This window comes from Vipera ursinii (assembly GCF_947247035.1).
Source record: "Vipera ursinii genome assembly, chromosome: 11".
Classification (NCBI taxonomy): Eukaryota; Metazoa; Chordata; class Lepidosauria; order Squamata; family Viperidae; genus Vipera; species Vipera ursinii.
The window spans coordinates 8865302-8876338 of record NC_139524.1 but is presented as its reverse complement, the minus strand read 5'-3'; the positions used below and the strand labels follow the sequence as shown (position 1 = coordinate 8876338).

Genomic DNA, 11037 nt, shown 5'->3' with positions numbered 1-11037 from the left:
ATTTATTTATTTATTTATTTTAATTCCATTTATATCCCGCCCTTCTCCGAAGACTCAGGGCGGCTTACAAGCTTAGCAGTATATAAAAGTATGGTTACATGTAAATCTTGAGGATAACACTCAGCTGATCCATTAATAAACTATTCATGCAGTGATTAGCAACAGTTCTGTTTATGTGGTGTAATAATAATAATAATGATAATATAATAATACTATTAATATTAATAATGATGATGATGATGATGTTGGAAGGTACCTTGGAGGTCATCTAGTCCAACCCCCTGCTCATGCAGAAGAACCTATACCATTTCAGACAAATGGCTGGCCAGTCTCTTCTTTAAAACTTCCAGTGTTGGAGCATTCACAACTTCTGCAGGCAGGTTGTTCCACTGATTACCGTAATTGTTCTGACTATTAGGAAATTTCTTCTTAGTTCCAGGTTCCTGACAGTCAGAACAATTAACCAGTGGTACTACTTGTCTCCAGAAGTTGTGAATGTTCCAACACTGGGGTTGAACTAGATCACCTCCAAGTTCCCTTCCATCATAATCACCATCATCATCATCATCATCATCATTCCACATAAATAGAACAGTTGCTAATCACTGCACGAATTGTTTATTAATGGGCCAGCTGAATGTTATCCTCAAGATTTACATGCGACCGTCCTTTTATATGTTGAAATGAACAAATGTGGACTAGTGATTCATACAGTATGACAGCCATATTTGCCCTATTGTAGTTTGGTGCGTTTTGAGAATATTTGCCATGGGATGCTTGCCCTCCTTTCTATTTCGATGAAAAGCAAATTTTCTCCAAATCTATTATTCTAGTCTAGTCTAGTCTGACTATCTGTATGTGTATTTGAGTCTCCTTTAGCTGTTTTGCTGTACAGTTGCACCGTTCGCTGTCAGCTTCCTTTTGTGTTTGAAGATAATTGTAGGATGGGAAGATTTGGTTCCACCAGAAGTGGAACATCTCTGCAAAGCCCAGCCAGGACTTCTACTGTGTGCATGACAGATTATAGCCTCCCTGGTTAAATAATTTATTATTATTTATTTATTTATGCTAAATAAATAAATAAATCTAAAAAGCCCAGCAAGAAGTTCTATAGGGCTACTGTCGGCATGCGAGATTCCACTTAGTGCTGCCTCATTCATTTACTCTCTAGTCGGGGGCTCTTTCTCCAGTCTTGATCGGACAAGAGATTCTGGACTTCAGCGTAGACACGTTCTGGCTCCTCTTGAGCTCTGAATGTGATCAAGAAAGAATGAAGAAGAAAGTTGCTTTAATTGTGGGAGATTGGGGTACCTGGATGCTTTCTGATAGCAACCTTCTTCTCTTTGTCCTTTGCAGCTGTCGCAAAGCTGGCCGTGGTGATTCCGGAGCAGATTCCACTTGATAGAGTCCATTTTCTTCACCCCACCAAAAGTGGCCCTAACAAGGCTCGTAGGCGACGTTCTGGGTCCCTGCAGTTTGAGGAAGATGCTGCCCAATTGCTTATTCGCCTTCCTGTCAGGGCTGGGCTTCATCCTACCTCGGATCTCTACCTGATGCTCCACCACGATGACCAGTTTTTGGCTCCTGGTTTCTCCGTGGAAGAAATTGATGAGAGCCAAAGAATCCACCGACGTCAGGCCATAGACCAGCTTTGCTTCTACACGGGCCACGTGCTAAACCACAGCCGTGACTCTTTTGCTTCACTCAGCACCTGCGGTGGACTGGTAGTTATCTGCATTAACCTGTTGTTGGTGTGTGTGTGTGTGTGTGTGTGTGTGTGTGTGTGTGTTGGGGGGGAATGGGTAGAGGAAGGCACAGCCTTGCAAAGTAGGACAGAGACAGAGATCCAAGGGAATGAACAGGAAGGCTGGGTTCATCTCCTTAGGCAGAAAAGTTGCTCATTTGTGTTGACAAAACACCGGGCACTTGCAATTGCATATTGAAATAGAGATTCCAGTTCAGCTAGCCCACGGGTAGGCAACCTCGGCTCTTTGACGACTCATGGACTTCAACCCCCAGAATTTCTGAGTCAGCTATGCTATGCTGACTCAGGAATTCTGGGAGTTGAAGTCCATGAGTCATCAAAGAGCCGAGGTTGCCTACCCCTGATGCTAGCCCGACACGAGGCAGAAAGAGAGAATTCCTAAACTCTTGAATGAAAACAGAGTGTGTTAATGGCCATATTCAATTTCCAATCAGAGTTTAGGAATTCCCTCTCTCTTCTTTTGCAAACTTTGGAATTTTCTTAGCCAGCTTATAATGCTCTCCGTGCAAATTGCACCATTTTGGCTAGACGTGCTACAGAATAAGAGTTGGAAGGGACCTTGGAGGTCTTCTAGTCCAAACCCTTGCTCAAGCAGGAAAGCCTGTCCCAGAGGTCCCCAACCCCCAGTCTGTGGACCAGTACCGGGCCATGGCATGCCAGCAACGGGTCTGCACAAACAAGGAAAGCCCCATCTGCAGGATGTAGGCAGCACACAAAACCACGCACTCTCCAGTCCGTGGAAAAACCTTTCTCCATGGAACTGGTCCCTGGTGCCCAAAAGGTTGGGGACCTCTGGCCTATACCATTTCAGACCTATGGTTGTCCAATCTCTTCTTAAAAGCCTCCAGGGATGGAGCACCCAGAACTTTGGAAGGCAAGCCGTTCCACTGATTAATTGTTTTAACTGTCAGGAAGTTTCTCCTTAGTTCCAGGTTGCTTCTCTCCTTGATTAGTTTCCATCCGTTGCTTCTTGTCCTGCCTTCAGGCGCTTTGGAGAATAAGTTGATGCATACAGATGTATACAGATACACACTTTACAATACTTTACAATAATTGCTGTGGGTTTCCCCAGTCAAGTGTAGTTCAATAAGTTCAGCCCTAGGTTAACCAGATTTCTTTGTTCTTTGCTGCCCTGAAAAAGACTTTTCTCAACGTCAGTTCCTAGTCTGTAGGGATTTCTTCTGTCTATAACAGGGGTCAGCAACCTGAAACAGTGAAAGAGCCACTCGGAACCGGTTCCCTCACAAAAGGAAAAACTGGGAGCCGCAAAAAATGTGTGTACATGTGCACATGCGCAGAACAGGGTTGGACTGAAGAGTGGAGCCAAGGCGAGATATCTACCTACCGTGCATATTTGAATTGACTGGTTGAACTTTTTTAGTCCCACTTTTTTTTTTTGGACTGCACATGGCAGAGGACTGGGAGCCACAGGAGACGGCTGAAAGAGCTGCATGCGGCTCCAGAGCCGCGGGTTGCAGATCTGTGGTCTATAATAAAGATGTGTGGGATACAGAGAAGTTTTAGGTGTGTGCCATTTAAAATTTTCTCTGGGCTCTGTCTATGCTTTGTCTGCCATGAGCCCTTTATATCTGTAAGCAGTTGGTTCGTGTCTTCCCTTTGACAGAGGAAATGGACATGATGATACAGCTGTTCCACAAGATAGGACAGATAACTCTGGATTTAAAGAGCAAAGAAGTACATTACAGTTGGACATTAGGAAAAATCCCCCAGACTAAGAGCTCTTCAACAATAGAAAAGGCTCTCTAGGGAATGAGCGGTGAACTCTTCTTCAGAGGGAATATTTCAGAGACTGGAAGTCCTGGTAGGGATGCTGTGGTATAGATAGTCCTTGACTTATAACGATTTGTTTAGTGACCGAAGTTACAACAGCACTGAAAAAAAAGAGATTTATGACTGTTTTTCACACTTATGACCGTTGCAGCATCCCTACAGTCATGTGGTCCAAATCCAACTGGCTCCTGTTTATGACGGTTTAAGCACCCCAGGGTCCTGTGGTCCCCTTTTGCGACCTTCTGATGAGTGAAGTCAGTGGGGAAGCCAGATTCAGTTAACAACCCCGACACTAACTTAACTGCTGTGATTCATTTTACAATTTCATAACCAGGTCATGAAATGGGGTAAAACTCATTTCACAGCCCTCTTGCTTAGCCAGGGAAATCCTGGACTCCATTATGATCATAAGTTGTAGACTACCTATAGTAGATTCTGCATGAGCTGGACCTTGGACTACTAGATCTTTTCTAAGGTCACTTCTAATCCTTATATTATGAGTCTGTGTAGGACAACCCCCCCCCCCCGCTGCCCCAGCCGCCCTTTCCCTACCTATGCCCTGTGCCTTGTTTGCCCTTTGGGATAAAAGCTGCGTGGAGTTTAGTTTGGAAAGATGACAGAGCTTAAGAACAGAGATATATGCTCTGCCTTAGGTGAGCACCTGCAAGCAGATAATGGCATCTCAGCGGCTCCCTGATTGATGTTAGGAAAGGAGATTACCACTAAAAGTTTCTTGGGGCTTAGAAGTGATCGGGCTACTTTCCCCGTTTGAAAAGCTGTCAACATTTCCCCCCTCCTTTGTTAAGCTCATTCATGAGCTGCTGAGCATTCAAAACTGCCTTTCCTGGGCCGGTAGAAATGGAAAGAACGCTCAATTAAAGAATAATAAGAATAATAATAATAAAGCAGCAGCAGACAGGTAGGAATTTATCTGTGGTAACATTGATTGTCTGAGAGAGGAAGGCAGCAAAACAGCTAATGCGCTCTGCAAGCAAAAGGCTAAATGTAGAATTAAGAGGGGGATGAAGCTAGTCTGTTCCACTGCCTGAGATTTAAGGTGCTGGTACTTACCTTTAAAGCCCTACATGGCTTAGGTCCGGGATACTTGCAGGACCATCTGCTGCCGGGAACAAATTCCCATCGCCCAGTACGCTCACACAGAGAAGGCCTCCTCAGGGTACCGTCAGCTAGGCAATGTTGGCTGGCGACCCCCAGGGGGAGGGCCTTCTCTGTGGGAGCGCCAACCCTATGGAATCAGCTCCCCCCTGAGCTTCGGATGGCCCAAAACCTCCAATCCTTTCGCCGCGGCCTCAAAACACACCTGTTCCACCAGGCTGACCTAGACTAACAGGCATTTTAATTAATTTATATTTAGTATTTTTAATTCATTTTTTAAATTCTCTAATTTTAATTTATTGCACTGATGTTCTCAATTTCATTTTTATCTTGATTTCTGTACTTATTATATGTTTTGTTGTTAGCCGCCCTGAGTCCTTCGGGAGATAGGGCGGGATATAAATCTCATCAATAAATAAATAAATAATAAATAAATATTGCAAAAGAGGGTTTGAACAGAATAGAGCTGGGAGGGACCTTGGAGGTCTTCTTGTCCAGCCCCCTGCTCAAGCAGGAGAACCCTTTTTTGGCATCTTTTTAATATTTTGTAAATACGGGTCTCTTTTGCATTTGTAAAATTTTGGGATAAAGAAAGAAAAGCATCCCAAAAGAATTAAGTCACAAAACAGTGCAGCCAGCAAGCTGCTTCATACTCCATGCTATAAAGGGAGTCCTCCAGTTGCAACTATGGTTTTGATGACCATTCAAAGTTACAATGGCACTCCAAAAAAAAAAAAACAACACCCGACTTATGACTGCTTTTTGCATGGCTGTTGCAAAATCCTCCTGGGCACTTCGTGTCTGCCTCATATTCATGAAGGTTGCAGTGTCCCGGGGTCACACGATCAGCTTTTGTGACTTTCCGATAAGCAAAGTCAAGGTTCACATCATGCCAGATTCACAGCCTCAGCGATTTGCTTTTAGTAACTGTGACAAAAAGTATCATGAAATTGAGAGCAAGTCACTTAACAACCGCAGTGGAAATTCTGGTCCCAAACATAGTGCTAACTCGGGAACTGTATGTACAAGTGTAAATTTTTTCCCCCCTATGCAATCAGCTTCAGTCCCAGAAAGTTAAGGAGAGGAATAAGAAAATCTCAAGGACGCTGTGGTTTGCTGCATCCCTCCATCTGATATTGAAAGTACCTCCCCTGTTCTCAGTCGTTTGCCTGACCCTCCTTTCTCTTCCAAGACTTGGTGTAACTTTTAATAGGAATTCCATCTGGGGAAGAATAAAGCCATGATTGTGAACAGCAGTTACACTTAGGACATCTGTGCACCATACATAAATCAAATAACATGGGCTACACAATGAGTTAACCACTGGAGCAAGAAACATGGACCAGCTCCTATTGCTGGTGCCCTTCCAGCCTTGCTAACTGCATCAGCCTTGGCAGAGAGCAGACGGAGGGAAAAACTACGCATCTTGAAAAGCACTCCTAAACTTGCAATAGAGAACATAATATAACTTGGGACAGCTGTAGGCTCTAAGAAGCTGATCCCAATTTTGTAAAAGCAATAGCACTTGGACTTATATACGGTTCCATAGTGTTTTATAGCCCTCTCTAAGCTGTCAGCATCTTACCTCCAACAATCTGGGTCCTCGTTTTACCAGGGATTCAAGGCTGGGTCAACCTTGAGCCCGGTGACCAGTCTAGAGCTAAGGAGAAATTTTCTAACAATCAGTGGAACAACTTGCCCCTAGATGTTTTGGGGTGCTCCGACACTGGAGGTTTTTAAGAAGCAATTGGAAAACCATTTGTCTGGAATGGTATGCTGCTCAAGCAGGGAGTTGGGCTGGAAGGTCCCTTCCAACCCTGTTATTCTGTTTTTCAGGATTGAACTCCAGGCTATGGGCAGAGTTTGCCTGCAATACCGCATTCTAACCACTGTGCCAACAGGGCATTGCTTTGGTGATGGAAAAAGAAAGGCATCAAGGCAACTGAGACTGGGTTCTCTCCAGTAGCCATATTCTGAACTTAAATGTCTTCTGGGTGTTTCCCCTCCCCTGTCTCTGAATCTGTTTTTACAAATTAGGGTAAGCAGAAAGTAATGGTGATTGAGTACCCGTAATCCTTGTGTCAACGCTGCTAACATCGGATGTTCTTGCTTTGGCAACATATGGAGATGCAGCCATTTTCCTTCTTATGTTTTACTCTTAAGTTAGAATTAGATGATACTGGGGGGGGAGGAGGAATATGTAGGGGAGTTAGTTAGACATAATGATATTGCAGTAGTATGAGAGTCAAGGTTTTTAAAAAAATAAGAGATGATAAGAAATGGCGGGTTGGAGAAGTGGAGGGGAAGCCTGCATCTCAAATTAATTGGAGAATGTGATTTATGACTGTTAATTAGAGGAGGGATTTGCCCTAGACACTATGTGTTCAGGGGAGGGGAATTCAGATTTTGGCTTCATGTCATGGTTCCCACCGATGAAGGTCTTCAAAGAACTTCGAGGCATTGTTTTCCTTAAAGACTGTTTATTCGAGAGATTTTGGCTTCACCTATGTTCGTGCTGATGCTATGTTACTCGAATAAAGAGTCTTTAAGGAAAACAATGCCTCGAAGTTCTTTGAAGAGTTTCCTCCAACAGAACCATGACACCTTGATTTGTGACTACAGTGGAGACCAACATAAGCAAGACAGTTGCTAAGTGAGTTGCACTCCATTTTGTGATCTTTCTTGCCCCGGTTGTTAAACGAATCGCTGCAGCTGAGTCATGCGGTTGTTAAATGAGTCTGGCTTCCCTGATTGTCTTTGCTTGTCAGAAACCAAGTGGGAAGTTACAAATGGTGAACATATGACGCCAGGACCCTGCAACCGTTATAAGTACATGCCATTTGCCAAGCGCCCGAATATTGATCACATGACCCTGGGGATGTTGCAGTGGTCCTAAGCTTACAAAATGGTCCTAAGTCACTTTTTTTTGGTTCCATTGTAACAACGGACAGTCACTAAACAGGTGATTGTAATGATGGCATCCATTTCATCATACTAATCCTCCACTAATTTCTTTCTGGGATTCACCAGAAGTTGAGATCAAGTCAGAGAAGAATTTACCTTGCCCGACATCAGTCGGCTGACTTACTTGACAAATTAAATTTGCAAGTTAAGCAAATTAAACTAGCTTACTTCCTTGACAAATTCAGTCGCCCTCTTTTAGCCTGACGTTGCCTGAAGTCAGACTTGGCTCTTTGTTTTTTTGGCTCAGAGTCTCATACGAAGGAAATGGAATTATTGGGGGAAAGCATAGTACAGTTAATCATGGATAACCCTGCTGTAGTAATACAGCTTATGCGTGTTTTAAATTTAATTGCACTGTCTAGAAAAACGACACAGTAGAAAAATTTGTGGGAGGTCTCATTCCCATACAGATTATTCCTGTCTGGCGTTGCCACTTCGGGCTCCCAGGAGAGATCATGTTTCCCTCTACTCATAATTTCATTCACTTAGAAAACTACCTTTCTTAGAAGAAGCATTTGGTTGTATTCTGACAATACACCAAAACTACACATACAATAAACCCAGACCAAGGAAAATGTAATGCTTAGTGTAACATGCGAAGCATCGTTCTTGAGAAAAGGGTACGTACAGGTAATCCTTGATTTATGGCCCCAGTTGGGATTGGAATTTTGGTTGGAACTCACGAGGATTATAAATCCGGGCATGACCATTTTTACAGGCGTCATTAAGCGAGTAGCGCAGTCGTAAGTCCAAATCTATTCTTGCAAGGGGTTGCTTTTCGCAAAAAAGACACAAGTTGGGGTCACGCCGTTCTGGCATGCTGCAGCGAATTGTAAATGTGAAGCCATCACCACGGGGCAGCGTAGCATTTTATGACAGCCGGAAGCGCCTCACGAGCTACAAAGCACCTTTTCTGAGGTGATTAAAAATCCGACTGTACATTAAAGGACTGCTGGATAGATTGAGGGCTGCCTGTATCATTGGCATCCTTCAGTCTCAAGAGACTATGGTATCGTGCTCGGGAAAGAGGTCCTAAAGCAGCATCTGGTGTGGCTAAAGAGGCCAATTCGAGAGTGGCATTCCCTTCCACACTGAGTGCAGGTACAATCTGTCCCCTGTCCAGCCCTCAGATTCCTCTGGTTCCGGCACTGCCTCTTTGCCTCAGCCTGCCGCACAAGTGTCTCTTCGAATTGGAGACGGCCACGCTGTATCTTTAGCCTCCAGGCTGAGCGATCAGAGGTCAAGGTTTCGCAGCTGTTAAATGTCCATTCCCAAGGCCTTTAGATCCCTCTTGCAGATATCCTTATGTGCCCACTAAAATTGGACATTGACTTGATGTCGCACAGCCCAAAGGTGTGAAGCAAGTCGCCTTGGCTTTTTCGAAGATGTGTTTGCTTTCCAACGGAAAGGAATTGCTTACATTTGAATTTGATGTAGAAAATGTATACAGCTCGCTCACAGCGACTCTAGGCGACTTACAGACCACAAAAACACAGTATAAAAAAATAAAATAAAAAAACAATAACCCACCCTTGCCTATTCCCTCCCCCCAGCCCCCCTCCCAGCGACAGCACGCAACCAAATAAGCCATTTGATGGGCTCCATCCCGCTCTGGGTTCCCCAGGCCCGCTGGCAGAACCACGTCTTCAGGGCCTTCTGAAAGAGCATCAAGGTGGGGGGGAGCAGTCTAATTTCTGCAGGGATGATATTCCAAAGAGAGGGTGCCACCACAGAGAAGGCCCTTCTTCTGGGTCCTGCCAGATATGTCTCTCCTTAAGGGATGGGACCCACAACATTTCTTGCCGTCCCGCTCTAGTGGGCTGGGTGGATATGACTGGCAGGAGATGGTCCCTCAGATAACCTGATTTCAAGCCGTGGAGGGCTTTAAAGATGACAACCAACACCTTGAATTGCACCTGGAAGCAAATCAGCAACCAGTACAACTCCTGGATGAGGAGAGGTGACACATGGGCTGCACAAAACGATGCAGACTGCTGCATTTTTGAGCTTCCGGATGCTTTTCAAGGGCAGCCCCATGTTAGAAGGTGAATTGTAGGGATCCTCGATGGTGCCAAAGAACGACGCCTCCATCAAAACACCAGGCCGTTCCTGCAGAATTCCACTCCTTTTGGCTAGTGTCTGCACGCCGCATAAAGTAAACAAGGGGCAGAATGGGCATTTGGATGGCGCAAATAAGCAACGTTCCATGCTTATTCTCTGCCTCTGTGCTTCTTCTCCCCCCACCCCCACCCCCGGGCTTTTGTGGAGAGCTCAGCGAAGAATGTTCAGCCAAGTGAGCCCTTCACCTCTGTTCGGTGGAAATTGCATGAAGAAACACGACCAAAGTCCCACCTGTTCTTGGAACTTTAATTACAACGTGGAGGGGGGATATTCCTTGGAACATGTCTCTGCATACCTACTCTGCATTTGCATGTTAGGAAAGCTCCTCCTCTAACCCTCCAGATAACCTTTGTAAAAGACCCTAAAGCAGGGGTCTGTCTGCAATCTTGACAACTTTTAAGACTTCTCATAAAAAGGGCCGAGTTTGAAGAGCCCCCTCCCACTCTATGGGCTTCTCTAATTTAATTTAATTTAATTATGGGACTTATATGCCGCCCTATCTCCCGAAGGACTCAGGGCGGCTAACAACAATAAAAACAACAATAAAAACAATGAATACAAATATTAAAAGAAATGAAATTTTACAAAGCCCCACTAAAACCTGTAAAAATTAAAAACATGATTAAAACCCCCAACATCAGTCCAGGTTGGCCAGTTGGAAAAGATACGTTTTTAGGTCGCGACGAAAGGACCAGAGATCTGGGGCCATCCAAAGTTCTCAAGGGAGCTGATTCCAAAGGGCAGGCGCCCCGACAGAGAAGGCCCTCCCCCTGGGGGTCGCCAGCCGACATTGTCTGGCCGACGGCACCCTGAGGAGGCCCTCCCTGTGTGAGCACACCGGGTGATGGGAGATCGTTCCTGGCAGCAGACGGTCCTGCAGATATCCCGGGCCTAGGCCATGTAGGGCTTTATAGGTAAGAACCAGCACCTTGAACCTAATGAGATACAGCCTTTTTCCCCAAAGGTGCTTTTCAAAAGGCAACTGGACTTTTTTTTTTACTTTTTGAAAAGGTTTCGCTTCACATCCAAGAAGCTTCTTCAGTTCTGAACTCAAGAAGCTTCTTGGATGAGAAGCGAAAACATTTTCAAGGCAAAACAACAACAACAACAACAACAACAAAGAAATAAAGCCCAGCTGCCTTTCGAAAAGCACCCTGGATGGTTGAGAATCTCCATAGACGAAACAGCTTTTGCTTTGAAGCCTTTGGTCATCTCGGAAAACATAAGCCTTGTTAGTTTCATTGATTGCTTGATCAGAGAGGCCCTGAAGCGGCATCACA

General features: G+C 44.7%; 1 protein-coding gene across 1 annotated transcript in view; it reads left to right on the top strand.

Annotated features, from left to right (window-relative positions):
- Positions 1–11037, top strand: part of ADAMTS17 (ADAM metallopeptidase with thrombospondin type 1 motif 17) — a gene marked incomplete at both ends in the record, with an annotated part of 127757 nt that overhangs the window by 3911 nt on the left and 112809 nt on the right. Inside the window, one exon of the mRNA XM_083371328.1 lies at positions 1357–1724. Within this exon, the coding sequence (XP_083227454.1) occupies positions 1357–1724 (368 nt within the window). The remainder of the gene's footprint in view (positions 1–1356; positions 1725–11037) is intronic.